Source organism: Eleutherodactylus coqui, chromosome 2 (genome assembly GCF_035609145.1).
Source record: "Eleutherodactylus coqui strain aEleCoq1 chromosome 2, aEleCoq1.hap1, whole genome shotgun sequence".
NCBI classification, from domain to species: Eukaryota; Metazoa; Chordata; class Amphibia; order Anura; family Eleutherodactylidae; genus Eleutherodactylus; species Eleutherodactylus coqui.
The window spans coordinates 229,350,349-229,371,913 of record NC_089838.1 but is presented as its reverse complement, the minus strand read 5'-3'; the positions used below and the strand labels follow the sequence as shown (position 1 = coordinate 229,371,913).

Here is a 21,565-nt window from a genome sequence, read left to right as displayed (position 1 = left end):
CGGTCAGGTGATAGCTGTTCCAAAATAAAGACCAGGACGACTGCTGCAGTAAGAACCACTGCTTTTATTGTATTAACAAGCTTGGATACATATTTAAAAAATTGCCTTGCACCCAGACACCCCCTTTTAAAATCAAATTATTTTTTTTTTACCAACTTTGGCACAATCAGCTACTTAAAAGGTGTTTTCCAGGGAGAATACGACTGATGACCCATCTTCAGGATAGGTCGTCAATAGCTAACTGGCTGGGGTCTGTCGCTCCAGACCCCAGTCGATCAGCTGATACACAGAGGCTGCAGCAGAAGCAGCGGAAGTCTCCGCGGCGACCTCTGTGTAGTGGCCGGCGCTTGTAATTGCAGGCACAGCATGCGCTGATTTTAATGAGAGCCATACCTGCAGTTACAAACCCCTTTAAACTAAACAGGTTTTAGGCACCATGGAAAAAAAAAAAAAAAACACACATGAAAAACTTACCGGACTAGAAAGTAAAGGTAAACCTGTGCAGGGGTGAAACGCCTTGGTAGAGATCCCATCAAGAGAGTGAAAACCCTTTTTCTTCCAATTATTTGAAGGTCGCAGAGGAACAAACTTCTGGGAACAGACAAAGACGGCAAGTCACACACTACAGTATAACGAGACAATGGCAAAACCTAAGGCCCTTCTACACGGGCCGAAAGTCTATAAACTATTACACAAGCGCTGAGGTCACCGCTAAGGTCATCAGCGCTGCGCAGAGCATTTACACTGAAAGACTTGCCGACCGGCTTGCGGCCTTCCCGTCTGCTTTTCACTCAGGGTTTCCTATGGGAAGCGCTGAGCATTTACACCGGGCGAGAAGCCAGCGAGCCAACAAGGTTTTTTTTTTAAGCTGACTGAAAAGTCAGCTCAACAACTGCGAATGACGAGTGAGTGATTTTTTCACATTCACACTGAACGATTCATTCAAATTCCTTTGAACGCATTTTGAGCTATAATCGTTACGTGTAAATTGGTCTCCAGTAGATGGTAAAACTCTATGGTCGCTGTGCATATTTCATAGACAAAGCACAGGACATATTACCTTTCATTTTGTATCTTCAGTTTTACACCATTTATACAGAATGAGACCCTCAGTTAATTGTTACTTTAACATCCGATTCTGTTTTTACATTGACCCCCTGAGTTGTAAAATGCTGCACTAAAATGTAGGCGCTAGAGAACAACTATTAGCTCACAAAAAGAAGTCCACTCTGTAAAATGAGTGTACACTGCCCTCTAGTGTCTCCAGGGAGTAATGCTGCTCCTTGTGGACAGCACCACAAGGGTGTATTGCCCAATAGTGTTCAGAATGTTATTTTTCACATAATATAAACGAGTAATCGTGTGTGTGTGTGTGTATATCTATCTATCTAGTAGATGTGAAACCTTTTATAAAACAATAAAAAGAACAGGGTGAGCTTGAAGAGTAAAACTTTAAAAAGGGGCTTTGTCATTAAAACTAATCTATGTCTCCAACCTGGGCCTTGCCTAAAATAAGTTAGTTATTCAGGATGGCCAAAATATAGATTACGTATCTCCATGACCATCTCTGCAGACATGAAGAAGCTATCACAATGACAAGCCCTTGCTGCAAGCTATAGAACTATGAATTACATGGCGGCTCTTCGGGTTTGCTTTGGAGGTGCAGCCAGAATAACTGGATGAATGGCGACGATGAGTCAGACATGTGGAGAACTTGCTGTGACATGTTCCTCTGTTTCTAGAATAGAGACCCCTGAATGGCACCCAGTGTTATTGTGGCTTCAATACCTCTGTAGCACCACCTATTGGAAGGCAGCATTCCTGCACATCAATATTACGACTTTTTAAACAAGTCTTATAACAATGACTGGGAATTGTTAGCCAAAGCCAGAAAACCATACACAGACAGCCATTTTGGGGTGATTTCCCCTCATCAGTGTGCAGTAGTTTCTGTACACCTACTGCACACCGATGAGGGGCAATCCCCCAAAGCAGCTGTCTGTGTATGGTTTCTGGCTTTAGCTAACAATTCCCAGTCATTGTTACCAAGCCAGACCTGATGTACTTTTCAGTCTGTTCACTGTTTTTAAAATGCGGAATGCCTCTTTATGGAAACTACACAGTTCCCTGTAGAAGGTAAGGCATGCAGTGATGTATACCAGCCCACCAGAGGCCGAAGGAACATATGTTTGACATATGTACCAACAGCTTTCCTGGCACATACAGCAAAAAAACCTCTACAAACATGGCCTAAAAGTGTAATCTTTGTGTATATACATACTGCTTGGTCTGTGTTCTTCAACCTCTCACATCTCAGACAACTCCCGATGCTTCTGCCCTGGTCTTGTGCACCACAGTCACATTTGGCTGGATCCTCATTCTCGTCATGAGCAGTTTTCTCCTTGTCCTGGGTCTCTTTAGCTTTCTGGCTATCTCTGTCCTTTGTAACATAATTTTCAATGCTGTGAAGTTGATTGCTATGATCAGACCCTTGTGCTTTCCTTATGTTACTCTCTGTACATTTAGGCTCTAGCGATTGAGAAACTCCACAGGTTTTAAATGCCACCACATTTCGTGAACAGTTCTTGCGGTTATCGAGATGGACACAGTCATTATTTCTATTTTCGGCGGAGCTGGTTTGCTTGTTGTTGGCGGTATGGATGTTCAAGGCGCTATGATTTGAGAGGTGATGTAACGCTCCTTTACTGATGTACTTTTCGGTCTGTTCGCCGGGTCTTACGTCTCCTCTATCGGGAGCCATGAAAATATTTTCTTTGCTGGACAATGAGAAAGCTGGTGGGGTGTGTTTGTTTACTGAATGTTGAAATGTGCTTGAAATGGGTTCATGGGCTTGAACTAAAACAAGTTTCCGTCTAGCTTGTGGTTTTGGTGAGCTTCTATCATCAGGACTATGTCGGGAGGAAGTGATGGGCGTTTCTGAAGCAGCTTTTAGTTTTCGGTCACCATTTTCAGGGGTTAGAGTCAAATCTGAAGTAGGAGCAGGTGTTTCAATCTTATTGAAGTTTTCGTCCTCGCATGTGTTTCTGAATATTTTGCAGCTCAAGGCATTGGAGTCATGCATCTTAAAGGAACGGCTGGGGATGTGTGAAGCGGTCTGATCACACTGCAGCAAATGCTGGGCAATTCTTGCTATGACCTCCTGGCGCTCCTGAATTAGGGAGCCTATTAAAGGGTTGGTCTCTGTTGGTTGGTGTATAGGGGAATTGTTGGGCATGTCAACCAAAGATAAGGATTTAAAGTTTCTGACAGGTGAGTCTTGTAGGGCTTTTTTAGGGTCACTTATACTGAAACATTGAATCTTAGACGGGGATGATCCGACGCCACAGCTATTGCCACATCCAGAAATTAACTTCACATTCCTACCGGGAAGAGCAAGATTCATGCTAAGACTCGTTCTAGCCTGCAGTAGTCCATCAGATCCAACAGTCCATGTCTGCTTGCTACATGTATGCTGAGAAATAGGTACACTTTGCAGGCCGCTCTCTGGATGATCTCGGGGTGGAGGACCAATCTGCTCATGTGAAGAAAATCTCCTTTCATAGAAACCAAGATTACTATGGATGCTACAGTTCAACACCGGATAACTGGATTGTCTAGGCAAAGACTGGACACTGACTTTCAAGGCCACGTTGTGAGACACATTGGGGACAGGAAACACATGTTCGGTTGGTGGATGAGTAAAATTCCATTGTAGCTCACCATCAGCTGCACTCACTCTGTATGAAAGATACAAAATAGAAGACATTGAAAATTAGAATACCATCATTGAAGGGGTTGAAATAAAGAAACAAGTACTCCCCGGGAGGCGGATGACAATTTCCCAATATCAGGGGTTGGGGAAATGCTCCTTAACTTTGAATATGCCAATTAGAATAAATTCATGGATCATCATCCCATCTCCCGAAATCTAGTACCCATAACGTGTGACTTTTTTAAAAATAAAGACACCCAGGCCCGTCTCAAACTTGTTCTATGAATCAACAATCTTGTGCCCTATAATTTCACTGCTCTCACAGTAAAGAATCCTCTAGATGTAGAGGGTGTCATTTTAGGATTACAAACCTAGGTGTAAAAAGAGTAGAAAAGCTCTCTTTACTGTCAATTCATTTAATTGTACAGCCCAAGTCATCTTTTTCCGAACTGAATAACCAGATGTTTACTAATTTATCTTAGTAGTGCAATCAACTCGTTCCCTTAAAATACCTTGGTCGCCCTTGCCATGTCCTCATTATGCACAAGTGCCCAAAAATTGTGGTCTGATTAGTGATTTACATACAGGCAAAACTGTTTTTTTTTCATGCACTTCTATGCCTCTTTTGATGCATTTGCTTTGGCAGCAGCTGCCTGGCATTGGTCACTAAAGTTAAGTTTACTGTTCACCAATATCCCCAGTCTTTTTCGGTGGCAGTTTTATTATCCTTTTCTGTGTTGATTTTCCGCAGGGGACTTGTCTGCGAAAAATTCACAGAATATTACAGTATCCGCAGTATGGATGAGAGTTTAAGAAATCTTAGCCACAAGCTGTGGAGAAAATCAGCAGCATAAAATGACCTGTGGATTTTCAGCGCAGATTTCACTTCTTTAAATTAGGAGGTGAAATTAGTGCCAAATATGTACCAAATTCAATGTCAAACTCTGCAAGTTACAGGCGGATTTGGATGCAGACTTTGAAGCAGCTCCGTAACACTGTGTGAACACAGCCATACGGAGTTTAGAATAATGAACAAATGTTGAAATTCTCCTCTAAGTGCTTTACAAGGTCATTAATCCACATATTAAAGAGAAGAGGACCATCCTGTGTTTTCCATCACTGCATGTATTGGTATATGATAAATATATTGTAAGTATATAGTACGTATTGCAGTAACAGGTGCCCATTACTGGGGCACAACACATAGTCCCATTTTGTCACAGCTTCTGATGGGGTCACCTTGGTTCGGCTATTGCAGTATCAGTATGAAAAGTTTTAGAAGCCCTACATACTACACAGAAAGAAACCCTGTATGTTATAGGAAACACTTAGCCCTAGAAGGTTTATAATAAAATGAAGTAGCTGGCATTTATACAATTTTAGTTCCTATCCAAATCAAAAGGCTAGATTTTTACATGCAGCATTAAAACCAAAAAATTACCAGACGTCCGCCATATTTACCCTTATTTTGGGTTACACAATAGGTATATCTGTTAGGCTGCATGTGACATTTAAAAGTTGTCATGTGCAAGTCAAGATAAAGAAACAGCTGTTGTGACATGCAAAAGGAGGAAACCACTACTTCCTGCTCACAGGTCTTCTGCCATAGCCTTGATAAAAATCTTAACGCAAGTGTGAAACTGAAAGGTGATGTGAAAGACAATCAGAACGGTAGCAAAAAAAGTGAAGCGAGGCTCAAATTTGGAGATTTAGAATTAAAATCAACATATTAGACAATTACCCATAAGGAAATTCTCTAATATAATAATAGGATTTATGCCACTTATTAGCAGGACTAATTTTGAATAGCAAGGCTGCAGGGAAACCAATTAGGAAAATGCACTCCATGTGTTACACTACAGTACTCATCAGAATCCCTCCATCTGCAAACAGGAGCCATCTAAATAGAAACTAGAAAAGCAGTTGCTAAACTAAAGGCCCATTAACACACAACGTTTATTACTCAAAATTCGCTCAAATGATGTCTTTTGAGCAATAATTGTTGCGTGTAAATGCTACTATCATTTGCTTTTTAGTTGAGTTTAAAATCCATAGCACGGCTTGGCAGCTGATAGCAGGGACCGCACACTGCGAGTCTCCACCGGAGCGCTGATAACACTGTTTTCGGCTGCTGTCCCACGGCAGAACAAAAAGGGGCTGCATGCAGAAAACAGATCACCTGCTGTTCTCTGCATACAGTGAAGGGAGGTTCAATGAATCTAATAAGCTACTAATGGGCATTAGTGTCAATCATCATATCTTTTGAATGCATTTTGAGCGGTCACTTTTGCATGTAAATGGGGCTTAATTCTTCAAATCTTCTCTCCATAAATTATAATCTGATGTAAATGGCTGAAGAGATGGCTGCAGGGTAATTTATTCTAAGGCACCTTTACATGGCGCGATTATCTCCTGAACAGCCATTTCTGGAGATAGCTGTCCTGTATACTGGGCATTGACAGGGCCATGCACAAGAAATTACTCACTTGTCGGCGTTACTTGGCTGTCAGCTCACCCCAAAAATCAAGCAGCCATTGTGCCATGTAAACGTCAGGAGGGGTGGTGGTGGTGGTGGGGGTTAATCTATGAACGTCTGCCTTTTTGCAGTGATTGGAGGCTGGTGACCGCAGGAGATCCTCAGCATGGCCTGCCTCCATTCACTGAACGACTGTGTTAAGGCACTGGAGCGACAGACATTGTGATGGCTGTCGGGCACTTACACGCCCAAGAGTGGTCCCGTGTAAACATGACCTCTACCCTTGGATGCCGTTCTTTGCAGTGTAAGCATGTACATAGAGTGTACTAGGGAACTGAACAGAATACACCTAAGTAGTTGTCTTACTTGGACAATCCCTATTCATCTGTAAAGTCCCCGAAACACATTAGACAAAAGTCATCTGATCCCAATGACTCTCGCATGTGTACGGTGGCCTTTTGACTCTTCATCAACAGATGTTGGGGGAAAATAGTGTAGGAGTGTTGACTTTTAAAATCTCATCCTTTTGTTCCCCCCGGAGATAAGTCGATACCAGAGCTGTCTGACTGCGGCTTTTTCTACTGTCCCCATTGAAAACACATGGATGCCATGTCAAACTGAGGGTTCATATGTATGGGGGAGCTCTATGAAATAGCTGTTGGCCCAATTAGTGTTCAGTGAACAGCAGTTGAAGGTGTATGAGCACCTTAAAGGTTGAGGCACAGCTAGAAAAAGGAATTAGTATAGGTTTACCATTGAAGTCACTGTCCATCTGTGTAATGCATGAAAAAGACAGGTCCTACTATCCATACCTTGCAAGCCTATAGGGGTGGAGTGGGGAAGCCTTCATCTAAATAAGTTGTCCGCCTTATATTCAGGGCTTATGCATGTAATAGAGTGTTGTAAAATCTAATTGACACTTTTTTGAGCTATTTAACACACATTAATCCAGAGGAACTTTTCGGAGATGCCAGCTCACCGGTAGATAATGTTGCGGGGTACAGCTCCATGGGAAACACTTAACCAGGCGCTTAACTGAGAAAAGAAAACAAATGAACGGACAGCCAACAGGAGAGTCTTCTCTTCGATAAAACGGTCTCCACTCCTATGGATTAAAGAAAAAATAAAAATTATATACAACACATACACACACAGTAATTCGTAAAGGCCCATTTAGACAACGATTATCGCTCAAAAGCCATCTTTTGAGCAATAATCGTTGTGTCTAAACGGGCGGCCATCGTGCACTGTTCATGCACTATTCGTTCATCGCTGATTTCTAACAAGCAGAAAATCAGCGAAGAGCCTTATCAGCGCCGAGCTCTCAGCGGAATACCAGCTGATAGCATTCTTTCAGCTGGTATCCTAGACGGAGCTCTCAGCAGTAGCTCCGAGAACAAAGCTGCTCCTGCTGTTCTCGTCATTATTAGCTCAGCACTACACCCAGCTGAGCGCTCCAAGAGCAAAGTGGGAGCCTTTATTTACACACCAATAAGCTCTTAAGTAGTTAATTAGCTACTTAAGAGTTATGCAAAGTTATCGCTCAAAACTGTCACTCAAACTGCCGTTTGAGCGAATTTTGAGTGATGCTCTTGCCATGTAAATTCACCTTAACATTTTGTAGAATGTGAAGTGGTCAAATAGCTTTAGTGTCTTAAAGATGACGTTTTGAAACTAGAACATTGGACTGATAAATATACAGAGACAGTCATCCTCCAGCTGTATTCAGAAACGGAAGCACATATTAAACCTGAGAAACTCTCAGCCTTAAGGGGTTGTCTGTCTGGTGATTACAAAGAATTAAAACTTGATTTCAAGTAAATCTGTTGTGAACTATAAGCACCATAAACTAAGTTATGTGCTTATAGTTTAGGGGATGTGGAGTCTGGAGAGCCTCTTTTCATACCCGGTGAAGTCAGCATGTGCACAGCAAGCTTGACTCTCTTCAGAAGGCTGTGCATGCACTCTCATAGGGGTAAATAGCAGCGTGCATGCACAGCCTTCTGAAGAGTCATGCTGGTTATAAATGTACCACCATCACTGGGGGACACTGCAGGAATGGGAGACTAGTCAAGTATGAGATGCAGCTCCTCGGACTCTATGTCACCTAAACTGTAAGCATAATAGCTTAGTTTATGGCGCTTATGACAGGTTTCCTTTAAACAAGAGGTGACATTCCCCTTAAAGAGCCAACACGCATTACTACATTTTTGCTAGCAGTGATAACCGGTGATTACAGAATAGAAGAGGATGTGTGATTTAGTAAGGCCAGACCTGGGGCAATCCACTAACTAGCATCCATATTACTAAGCATTTTTTTTTTTACCAAGACTCTTAATCCTAATAAGTGAATCCTGAATGGACATAACATGTAGTCACCTATACCAGAGTGACCAGGTCATCATAATAAGAGGCTATGGCCACCTTCGGGGGGGGGGGATTTTGTTTTTCACTTAAATGCATATATTTTGGCTTAACACGGAAAAACTATCAGCGAAAAAATCACTCAAAAGGGTACTGAGAGAGTTTACCCAGTCGCTTTGTTTCAGCTCACTGGAAGTGAAGCAACTAGTGAGAGACTCTTGCTCGATATAAACAGGCAGTCTTCATCTGTGAATGACTGCCTGTTCACGGTGAATGGAGACGGGCGGCCGGAAGAGCTCCAGTGCACTGCATTCACTGACCAACTATAATCCAGTGTGAAAGCACAGAAGTAATAGTCCTCCTGTGTAAAGTAACCCTTAGTTTTCCTAGGCTCCTTCTCATGAACCATAGCAGGTAATTTGTGGCTACAACAAACTTTCTCTTTGTTGTGGTCATAAATTAGCGGATTAGAAAGTCCAGGGGGGGAGTGAAGGCTGAAAGCTAAAGAGGTGCCTTTACACAAAAAGTGACTATCTCCTGAATCATCTCTATTAACAGTGATTTTGGGCAATCGTCATCCCATGTACACACAGCTGGCAACAGGGCACTGATTGAGAACTGGCTGACCTGTCGGAGGCGCTTGGTTTTAGCTCACCTAAAACCTAAGTAACCGCCTGTTTGTAGAGGATAGAGGACAGCGGCCAGAACAGATCTCCGGCTTGCTGTGCTTCCAGTCTTAGAACTACTATCGCTCCTGTGCGAGGACACGGGAGCCATAGTCGGTGGGACGGCTGTCAGATGTTTATGAGTGTGTAAAGGTACCTTACGCCATCAGTACAGCCTCACTGACAGATCAACCATTGAGATTTAGAAGACTGCATTGTCTATATGTGGAGAAGCTGCAGAATACAAAACTGCAAAATTTTCAATGAAACACTATTGCAAGAATGATTGTCAGCCCAGAATACATTCATTTAGGAAGAAAAAATGTTGCCTCCCCAAAGATGTCCATAGCCTTTAAAGCGCATCGGTTATATCAAATAAGCAGAAATATGAGGAATAACACTATTTCTAACCATCCTCTACTTTATGTATGATATTTTTCACCATTTTTTTTCTTCTCAAGGCTGTATTCCTAATTCTCAGTTTTCCCTGAGCTGGTGGGTAGAGGCTAGCTGCGATGTCTCCCATACACTGCACACACAGGAGAGCAGGATATCTTCTTCCATATCTTTCTGTAGCACTTCCTCACAAGTAGCAGCAACATGGAGGACATTATACAGCAGTACTGAGCAATACAGATGTAAAGCCAGCACAGATGTGAGAGAATATATACCAAAGTCTTCAGCCACATCTTTGTGTCTATTCTGCCATGTCAAAGAGACTTGTCAAAAGTATTGATCAGTAGGGGTCCCGCTGCTAAGACCTCCACTGATCGCTAGAATGAGGGGTCTACATAAGCAGTGTTCCCTTTTGGCGGTCTTCACTGGTTTTTGCCTGCAGCCTGCTCATTCTCAACACTGATCAATACTTGTGACATGTCAAAAGTTAGCTAAAAGTGTGGTTACTCTTTAAATGATTGCAGTTGCTATTAATTACATCTACAGAAAAGGAATGGACATCTCTGATGGTGTCTACCACTAAAGAGGAATATCAATATGAAGAGATAAAGTAGCTAATAATGCTTATTCATAAACATAGAACAATGTATACAGCTCGCTTCAGGAAAGACTGTTCAGGAAAAGGAAACGTACTGTCTGGGAACCGGCTCCAGCGTCCACCTCTCCAGCAAGAGCGCGTCTTGTTTCATTGCAGGATCATTTAAGTCATTCCCCTCCGTGCCAGATGCTTCATCACTATAGCAACAGTCTGGTAGCAGCATCACCTCAACCATAATGGGAATATTATTCCTCCACAACAGGGTGACCTCAGACCTAGTTTTCCTAGCTTGTCGGCACTGAGAAGAGAACATGCAATTTTAGTATTTGGAGTATAAAATTAAACTCAAGTCATTTGTGACTGCCCTAGTCAAGCGTAGGGTGCCTACCTGCAGCATCACAATCACCTCTATTCACATGGATCATTAGGTTTGCTAGAGATAACGGTGAATTCCTATTGTTGGAAAGGCCTAATTTAACATTCTATTAAAAAGAGAATGTCTCATGCACTTCATTTTAATTTCATCCATTAAATGTAAGTCTGTAGAAGAGAAACCACCAGTTTTGTCTTTTTTTCCAAATAGACCTTTCATTCTCCCTACTGCCACCAACGTATATTTACATATTGGAAAACACATTTAAACTTATGCCCTATCCACCAGATAAGCATCTGACTACTGGGATCCCCAATCATATCACCATGTATGAATGGAGTGGTAGTTACAAATATGTGCTGCTGATCCAGTCATCTCTATAGGACTGTGAGAAATAACCAAGTACAGAATACAGTAAAGGTGCTGACGTGATATCTGCTCGATACTGGTAAATAACTAAAAATAAACTAAAAAGATGCGTTTCAAAAGAGATTTAGTGTTGACTCACATGGGTGGATATCACACACGTAAAATATGCATCACACAGCGAATACCCATGTAAAGCGTATTTGCTGCAAAAAAGTCAAATTCCTATAGCCCGTATTGGTGCATATTACCCATGTAATATGCACCAAAACAGGACATGCTGCATTTTTTTCACACACATGAAAAACCACGAGTGTGAGTGGCCCAGTGGAATTTGGCACTGTGCAATACGCCCATGTGAGTGAGCCCTCAGAGAGGTATTAGGCCACTTGTAGTGGAAGCGGGTTTACCAAACATTCTCAAGCTACTCTTCTTCCCATACTGGCACACCCATCACTAAGAGTAAAGACACGTGTAAAAGCATGCAGAAAGTGAACGACTGGATGAGAACCGTTCAGTCGTTCAGTCTTAAGCAGCTTAAAACCCAAACAACCATCGCTCAGTGTAAACAGCAGCCATTGAGTACTGAATGGCACTGCTTACAGGGAATAGGGGAGAGCGAGGAGAGAACTCTCCTCCAGCTGCTGCATGTCCCTGCTGGCCACGCAGTCAGCGATCCAGCGATACTGGGTAACAGAACAGGAGCGAATGCACACGGGGATGAGTGTTGGGCATCTCCTTCTACAGGAGAACAGACTGTATAATGTTAAATCAGTCAATCAACATCAAAGTGAATATTCAGCGTATTCTGGGCAGTCACAGCAAGAGCTCGTGTCCAGGGGCATTTTTTTACTGCGATGTATGGCCGTGTGGGTGGCGATTTCATCCGCAACACCGCTATGAAACAGAACGGGCAATTTTTTTTTTTAAATTCAAAAGTTACATGCCCATGACAGTCTGCGTGAGATATGCGGGCATACGCAATGCATGTGCAGCCATACACATTCTCTGCCGGCAGACCAGGTATTTACAGACAACGGTAAAAAGCTGCGGGGGGGTGGGGGGGAATCCACAGCCTTTTACCACTATGGCTGCGGACATGAGGCCTAAAATTTAAAATGTAAGCAAAATAAATGAGGTGAAACTGCATGTTTTGTGATGGTTCAGGTCAAATCTTATGCAGGTTTGATCCAAAACTGCTACTGGACACAAAATACAATAAAAACTACCAAACATTATGTGTAGAAATAAATCGTAAGCAAAAAGTTTCATACAAGTTGTGCACCTTGCAGAAAGGTCTGAACCCAAACATTACAGAAAAGACCTTTAAATTTAGGGCATTTAAGTGGTAAAAAATAGAATATGACTAGGAATCTCCTAATTCTACAAACCTCATCATGTAATAATGGGAGGTTTTACAGGAAACAGCTTGGGAATCCTCATTGATATTTGAGGTCTATCTGTTACACTTGATCTGTACTTTACAAATTAGCAAAAACCAGGAGTGGATTCAAAGATCTGTGATCTCTCCATTAGGCTGCATTCACACAGGTGATTTTCCCGCAGGGGTTCAGTTCGATTCAGTGATGGACAGAACTCACACGAGAAAAAGAATGCATTGAATTGAATCGGGTTAATGTGCTTTTTCCCCTTGGAACAATAGTCAGTTTTGAGAGGGAAATACAAAAAACAAAAACACTGAATGTCCTATTTTTATGTAAATTCTTCTTTAACCCCTTAATGACACGGCCTATTTTGGGCTTAGGGATGCAAAATTTTTGGCGGATTTTCTCCTTCCTTTTTCAAAAGTCATAACTTTTTTTATTTTTCCGTCGATGCGGTCATATAAGGGCTTGTTTTTGCGTGGCGAACTGTAGTTTTTAATCAGTGCCACTTTTGGGTACATAGACTATATTGTAAAACTTTTATAATTTTTTTTATGATAGCAGGGAGAGAAAACGCATCAATTCTGCCATAGATTTTTGTTTTGTTTTTTTTGACAGTGTTAATCATGCAGCATTAATGACACAAAACATTTTACTGCGGGTCAGTACGGTTACAACGATACCAAAATTCTTAGATTTTGGTTTACGTTTTTCCACTTTTCTGCAATAAAAACCCTTTTTTTGGAATTTTTTTTTCTAAATTGCTGCATTCAAAGTCCTGTAACTTTTTTAATTTTTTTATGTATAGAGCTCTGCGTGGACTTATTTTTTGCGATATGAGCTGTAGTTTTCATTGATACCATTTTGGGGTACATAAGGCTTTTTTGATGACTTTTATTGCGTTTTTAGGGAGGCAAAATGCTAAAAAATTAGCATTTTGCCTTAGTTTTTTAAACGCTTTTTTCCGTGCACAGTCAAAAGCATGTGCAACTTATGGTACGCGTCGTTACGAACGCGACAATACCAAATATGTGGGGGTTTAATTTTTGTTTAGCTTTTTTATGCTAATCTGAGAAAAAGCATAAAAAGGGGTTTTACTTTTTTTTTACATTTTTCTTATCTTTCTTATTTATTTATTTTTTTATACACACAATGTGTCCCCTTGGGGGACTTACAGTACAGCACTGATGATCACTGTGATAAGGCAGGGCAGGGCAGGGGCTAACAGCAGGGGGGGGCTATTGCTGCAGGAGGCAGCCTGCTGACTGACAGCCGACTCCCGCTGCAAGATCATAAGTGATCTCGTGCTATCCCCGGGACGTTAGTGTACGCCCTGTTGCAGGAAGTACCCTGCTGCCAGGACGTAAACTTACGCTCTGGAGCAGGAAGGGATTAAGAATCGCCTGTTATTTTCTATGGGAGCGTGGGGGAAAAAAAACCACAGTAATTGCTTGACATGTGATTTGCTTGCATATTTGATTTTTTTCATTTTTCTATTGGAACTATGTGCAATTTTTTTTACATTGATGTAAATCTAATGTAAAGCGGATGTTTTTATAGCAAAAACACATCGTACATACATGAAAGTCGCAGGTAAAACGGTCAGTGCCTCACTGACTTGCATCACACTCTCCCATGTGAATACACCCTTACATATTTTCTGCGTTTGCATTTCACGACTGGTTTTGGCTCAAGAAAAAAATACGGATGGAAAATTCTGCTCAAACAATTGTGCATAGGACTTGATGGAGAAGGCCACAAGACAGTGATAAGATTCACTGGCTGACTGCATGGAGCTAGAGACCGAAAACGTACCTGCGCCAGCTTATCACTGCATTCATGCTTATTGACCCCAGGCTGAGTAGATTGTGCTGGAGGGCAATGGAGACCTTCTGTCCTGCCTTTCACCGAGTGCTCAGGGGTGCGACCTTCTGTAATCAGCAGAGCCAGGTACACCAGAAAATCCTCAGCCTCATACTCAAAGAACTCATCCAACGAGTCTACAAGAAAGCAGAATACATATGGTTAAATCAGGAGGATCAGAAGCTGCTAAACTGACAAAGCAGAACTTTTCCATTCACATTTTACTATGGTGAACACTTTACCCCGAAGTGCCAGAAATGCTCTCCAATATATTCCTGGCATTACTACTAGAAGCAAATGTTAGGAACATCTGGTGTTACTTCACCTCCACCTAGCAGGCCGAACTATTCGGATGGAGTCAGAATCTAGTAATTACCACCATAAAGGGGTTTTCTAATCTAGTATAAAATCTAATGACCACTCACGATCAAGTGCCACTTCATTAGTAAAAGTGACCCCATTTCTAACCAATCTATATATTATTTGTTGGTAGTTTTGTTGTCTACTAGGTTACAGTCATTATCAATTGTTCACAAGTGTTCGGTGAGGGCAGTAAATGCTATCAGGCATGTAAGTGCATACATGTGTATGAACTGGTGCCAAGTAGACGTGTTCTTGTTATCTTCCAATGTAAGGCTAAGGTCACACCCAGGCTTATTTGGTATAGAGTAACACAAACCTGAAGCCATTTGCAAGTTTTCATGTTGTTCTATGGAGGAAAAAAGAAAAGAAAAAAAACCCTCTGAGATCCAACCAGATGGCGATTAAAGAAAAAAAAAAAAGTTTATTTTATGCACGAGGTAGGGGTATGCAGAGCTTAGTAAACTCAGGTGTCAATTACCAAGCACTAACAAGCTAACATTCTATAGTTAAGTACTAAAGCTGAACCCAAGGCCATGAGAATACATATTCCTATTGCCTTTTTTGGTATCACAGTCTCTGGATTTGGAAGAAAAAGCGACCCACATTATGCAAGATCTTCCCAAACAATAAAAGCTTCCTTTGTTCCATGTCTACAGTCTGAGAAACAATGAAGGCCGTCACCAGATCTTCCCAACAACAGCCGGGCCTACAAGCCTCATCTGTTGACTTCAACTAGTTGGACCTGTGATGGGTCCCTCCATCTGAAGCCATGACTTGTTATATGAAGTCCATTTTACCAGTGCCAGCATCAAGGGAAATGCTGATACACATTGCAAGTCCTTTTAGAAGTGTATATAAAAAAGGTCCTGGTAGTCCTTGACAGCACTCTGCACCATGCTGGAGATGGAGTGGAGGAGGTTCCTCCAACAGCAGCGCATTTGGAGTTAATTCACAGGCAGCACACAGTCTTGTTATAGCCTATGGGGCCATGCAGATTAACAATGGTCCTCGCAGGAAAACTTATTGCGTGTCCTATGCCTGTCCATATCATGGCTGAGAAATAGGATATGCTAATGCATGTCCGTGTGAATCAGATAGCATACAGACCGATGCAAGTTGCATCCGAGACTCTCAGGCATAACTCACACACATGGTTGCATATTCCAGGAGCGGAAGAAAAGAAAAAAAAAAAAATCACATCATCATGCTGTAGCTTACTGCTGAATGGCCTCCACTGATGTCAATGAAGGCATATGACCCACAACCCATACACGATTAACATTGCGTATGGGCTGTGGGTACCTGGTGATTGCTAAGCTGCTGCCTATACTTTGGGACACCCTGGAGCCCTATTCTTTGGATTGTTTGGGGGTGCAGTGGTCAGACCCTCACCGATCTGCAAGTTATCGCCTACTCTATGAATAGGGTATAACTTGTAATTATGGCACAACCCCTTTCTTAAAGCTTAGTTACTTGGTCCAATGAGTGTTCTTTTGCCGGTTCACTGGGCCATGTGAAGTGGCTGCCGATCACCTAACAAACAAGCAAATGCGAACAGGGAATGTCCGGCTAACAATGTTGAAGCTCTAGGGGGGGGGGGACAACTATTGTTCGGCCCCTAACAGTCTCATGTAGATGAGCGTCAACCTTGTTGATTGCCGCTTATCATTGGCACTTCATCTTGTAATATGAATGGACCCTTAGGCTCCCTTTCTATCCCGATGTCAGACAAGGGGCTCATAGACCAATATACACAGGAAGGAAAAAAGCCACAGTGAATGGTTAAAATGTTTCTAATAAGCTTGTAAATGTTATGCGTCCTGAGACACTGGTGTGCAATCACTTGTTTCTTTATGAAGAAGAAGAATTCATAGGGAAAGTACAGAGATGTCATTGTCCTCGGCCGGGCCAGAGCTCATCCAGTAACAATCACCAGTAGATGAAGCGGCAGCTGCCAGGACGGCTCACATATTACACAGGAGCTCCTATTCCTACAGCTGGATACAATGTAACTCATTTATTTGTTGGAGGCTTACTTGTGACAACATTACCATAAAATCTCTCATTCATTGCAATGACTCAAATCCCCAATTACAGCAAAGAATATGGGAGGACAAATAATAGCACAGAAGGGAAGCAGAAGTTGCAAGCGCGTCCTAAAACTGACACACCGCGGCATCATTCATTCTACACAGGGCACCATTCACATTGGCGGATGTAATTGGGAGGCAGCTTGTATGCAGTTAGTCGTAGGCAAGCCACAATATAACTGCGTTTGTGGAAATCACAACTTCACTAAAGGTCCCTTTATACAGGCAGATTACTGCCCACAATAGATGGCGGACAACTATAAAGCAAGGTGATCAGTGCTTGCTGATATTCCATGACTCAAGTATCGTGACCATTTATACAAAACCGTTTGCATTGCTGTGGATGACACATCCCGTTTACACGAGAGGATGTGCTGTTGAGAATCATATTGGCTCATACATAAAAGATGAAAAGGGAGTTAGATTGTTTGCCATTCGATCGCTGAGCACCCTTAGGCTGGGTTTTCACAGGGCGGAATGCCGCTGAAAATCTTGCGGTTTTGCCGCAGTGAAAAAAAAACGTGAGATTTGGGTTTTGGAGCGGCTTGGTCACATGCTTTTCTGTTGCGGCCGGCGCTCCCATAGAGAGCATTGCAGCTGCAACGGTAAAAAGAAAAAAAAAAAAAAAAATAGATATGCTGCGGCCAGCGCATTCGTGCCACTGCAACGGCTTTGCCACGATGGATTGGCCGTTCCATGTGGACGAGATTTTTGACAAATCTCGTCCACATGGCTGGCTAATTCTGGAATTAGAGGCCGCAGGCGGACTCGCCGCAGCGAAATTCCACATGGAATTTCCACAGCAAATCCGCCCTTTGTGAACCCAGCCTTACACTGGGCAATTAAAGGGAATGAATGTTCAAAAATGGAATGTAAAAAGGTCCTCATGTACAAAAATTTAGTTATCCCCATCTACAGGAAATCTTTATGATCGGTGGGAGTTTGACAGCTGGGACCTCCACTAATCCTAAGACTTGGGGTCCCAATTATCCCCACATGACTGGAGCGGAGGTAGAGTATGTGTGCCGCTGCTCCATTTCTTTCAATGACTGCACCAGAAATCGGTGTACCAGTGCTTGGCAAACTTGTCGCTCTCTCAGAAGTCAGCCGAGTGGCAGTGAACATACACATTCTCAACTCCATTCATGCAGGGACCATTGGGACCCTTTCCCCTCCCCCCCCCCCCCCCCAAGATCCATGAAGGTCCCAGTGGTCAAACCCCACCGTGTGCTGCTGTGCAGATGCTACTCTGAAGCAGGGTTGCCAACCTGAATTTTTCTGGACAATTACCCAATTGTCTGGACAACTGTCCAAAAATCATGGACACTCAAAAAAATTTGCCCTATTTTTACTATGGCACTATGGTACAAGAAAAGTAATTAAAATAACCAAAGCCATGAGTGGAGGGAGCCGGCACGTCATCCCTGGAACTACAAGGCGGTCTGATTGATGTCACAAAGTTATATTGAATTACGGCTGTCACACACCAACATTAACCACTCAAATTAGATTATCCACAGGGGGAAGGGGGAGCTAAAAGGATATTAACAAGGTGAGCCGTGAGAACAGGTTTTCTAGAAAAGGGTCTAAAAGCTCCAGTGATCATCCTGTGTGCAGGCGTGTACAAAACACTTGGTGGCATCATATCAGGGTGTGGGGTATACAGGCTTTGTTATTAACAAGTGTTATATGTAAGCAATGGTGGGCGGAGGAGCAGCAGCCATGTCTGTTTACCCAGCACTACTATCCAATCTAAATGCATACAGGGAGGAGGGGGTTAAGAATTTACATATGCATTTGCTGCAATTATGCAGATACAAGGGAATCTAGAAACTAATATAAATTTGTAGGGGTTTTGCCTGTCTTGTGCAGTCGCCCATTTTAGAATCTGAAGAGAGATGCCTTATTTGATTTCTGCACCCCTTTGACCGGGGTAAATAGGGGAGGGGTCCTATAAAGGAGCTAGTAGAAGTGCAGCACTAGTAGTCTCAAATTCAATGCACCCCTGAGCCTGAACATAACCCCTATCATAGACACATACTATATCAGTATTAGTTATGGACGCCATAAATGACATTTGTGTATTAATGCTGCTCTCCCTGCTCAATGCAGGATGACAAGAAGTCACCATTCATGCAGACAGCGGGGTGCAGAGGTTTATGTGACAACCAGGCCCGTACGCCTCAAAAGGTCCAAAGACGACAAGATCACATGGCATGCGGCAGTGTTGGGAAACACTTTGCTACAGTGCCAAGAAGCCTCCAGCTATGCCCTGGGTCATAGAAAAGCACACAAGTGCCTATGCAGTGACAGCGTCCAACCAGTTCTCATGTCATTTCTATGTATGAATTCGCCATGTCACACGCTTGCAGAAACTGCAGACGAGAATAATCTGGAGGAGATCGGAGCCTCTAGAGATGCATTTTATAACCCACTTGGTGGTCCGCAAACCCCTGCAGGTTGTGAGCCACGTTCAGATGTTGTGGAGCCATACTGAATAGTAAAGGAAGGACTCCTAGTAACCAGTTACATGGCTTTTACTGCACGGTTCTGACTCCCGCACTGATCACGCCTTAGTCGTGCTATGACACTGCTGGTGCCACAAGTGGCCAAAAGTTTCTAGAGATGACAACAGCTACAGAAGCAGGAGCCTCCTGAGCCACGGGTTGGGGGAATAGTGCCCTGTAGCAGGATAATTCAAGTGCTTGGGCTCCACTGCAAATTCTGTACTGTGGCCCCCCCTATTGTGTCATTTAGGCCACCATCAAACAGACCAGAAATACCTTGACATTTCTGCTACAGGAATCGCAGAGTACGTTCCACAGTAGGAGTCACGTGGAGAACTCCAAAATCTCCTTTATATGGTGCTGAAAAGTTCTGCAACAAATCTATAAATCCACAGCATGTGGCCCCCCATCCGTGTCCAGTCTCCATGGACACTGCATCTGTGAATACGGCCCAGAACAGGACTTCACATGGACCTTAGGTTTGTATGAAATCTTGCCTGTGAGAATAGCCTCATAGGCTATAATGGGTGCGTGTGTTGTCCGCAAAATACATGGACAGAAAATACAGCCATCTGAATACGGTCTTAGTGATATAATTTCATAAAAAGTAGGGGGAAGCGCTGGAAAAATACTTATTTCAGCGCTCCGCCAGAGCCACCGAAATCTGCATAGAGGCACAGTGATTACCCAACTATTTGTAGTAGTACAAGGCCAAGTATTAAAGTTACAGACAGTATGGTGATGGCTCCATTAAAGAAGATACTTAATCGTTCAGTAATTACTTGCTGTCATTAAGTATTTAAACACGTCTGACATCTTTTATGTACTGTGCCTAGATAGACCGTATCATGAAGATTATGCAGTACATACAAGCATTACTCATAACATATCCGAATAACGAGATGGAGTATATTCATGAGGACATACATATGCATATAAAGGAGCATTCAGACTGCAGACAGCATCTAGACAATAAGGGGAAAGTAAAACGAGCTGCAAAGTGTTACTGAAGGGGAGATAATGGAAATGCAAGTTGTACTGGGAGAGAAATTAGTTAAACAGGGCAAAGAGGTATTAACCTCAGAAGCTGCACTAATTCTCCAGTGGAGATTAGAGAGCAGCAAGTCTAATAATTGTGGATACTATAGATGGATTGGGAGTGAAGTAATTAATCCACTCATCCAATCATTTTATTCCCTGAGGTATTTACACAGTAAAACAAACTGCAAGCAGCAAAGAGGATTGGGAATTACAAAAGGTGTGGAATGGAAAGGCGTACAAATACCAGCAACTAAAAAAGAAAACCTCAAACCTACACACAAATTTAGGATCAGTTGCACACGAGGTTCTCTGGTTCTCTCTCATATACACAACTTTGGTTCAAATGTGCATCCCCCCCCCCCCCCATCTCAAAAAACGTGTAATTTCTTCTTGCTGGGACACACCATACTTAAAATTGGGCTGTCCCACTTATAGCAGGAAGCAGACAGCTCCATACAATGTGCAGTGGCCTGGGTTGGTACTGCAGACAGAGTACTATTCACTTCAATAATGCAAATAAGGGAGTAGAATAAAACCTCTACAGTGCCACCTATTGGAAGGCAGCATTCCTTCAAGCCAAAGTCAGACTTTTTATACAAGCCGTGTAACAATGACTGGGAATTGAAAGCAAAGCCAGACTCCATGTACATACAGGCGTTTCAGGGTTTTTGCCCTTCATCGTAATGCTGCCTTCCAATAGGTGGCACTGTCGAAGTTTTATTTCATCTCCCTTATTTGCATATTACCCAGAGGAGAGTGCATGGCCATTTGAGTCTCCTCACTCACCGTCTAGGTTTTCCCCCTAAGGAGAAAAGATAGCATTCACTTCAATAGGACTCTGTACCAACCTGGGCCACTGCATAACGTATGGAGCATCTGCTTCGTGCTGCAAAACAGTTCGAAGTTGGCCTTCCCCTGTAACTATCAACAGACAGCAAGAAATGCTGGACACATTGCAAAAAAACTGCATATGTTCTGGCTATATAAATACAGGGAAGTAGCTAAAGGCTCATGGGCCCGGGTGCAAAAGTTTATCTTGGGGCCCCCAAACTTCTCTTAACGCAGAGGTATAACTTGAAGCTCCCGGGCCCTAATGCAAAACCTGTAACAGGGCCCCAACTATAATGATTTATTCATAGTACTGGGCTCCCTATATGGAGAAGAGAGGCCTTATGGGCCCCCTAAAGCTCCTGGGCCCGGGTGCAACCACATCCTCTACATCCCCTATAGTTAAACAGCAGCAAAAAGGATTGGATTTGAACAAACCTCATTCACACACTGAAAGTTTTCCATGCAGACATTTACCTGTGAATAATCCACAGAATGTCACTTTCCGATGTGGATCAGTTACAGATTTTTTGCAGCT

General features: G+C 42.7%; 1 protein-coding gene across 3 annotated transcripts in view; it reads right to left on the bottom strand.

Annotated features, from left to right (window-relative positions):
• Nucleotides 1-21,565, bottom strand: part of ATOSA (atos homolog A) — a 66,282-nt gene that overhangs the window by 10,346 nt on the left and 34,371 nt on the right. For 2 of the 3 annotated variants that reach the window (XM_066592580.1, XM_066592578.1), the window contains exons 2-6: nt 14,151-14,335; nt 10,307-10,509; nt 7,168-7,293; nt 2,282-3,737; nt 475-591 (exon numbers count right to left, since the gene is read on the bottom strand). In XM_066592580.1, the coding sequence (XP_066448677.1) occupies nt 475-591; nt 2,282-3,737; nt 7,168-7,293; nt 10,307-10,446 (1,839 nt within the window). In that variant the 5' untranslated portion in view covers nt 10,447-10,509; nt 14,151-14,335. The remainder of the gene's footprint in view (nt 1-474; nt 592-2,281; nt 3,738-7,167; nt 7,294-10,306; nt 10,510-14,150; nt 14,336-21,565) is intronic. The other variant, XM_066592579.1, reaches the window with a different exon arrangement.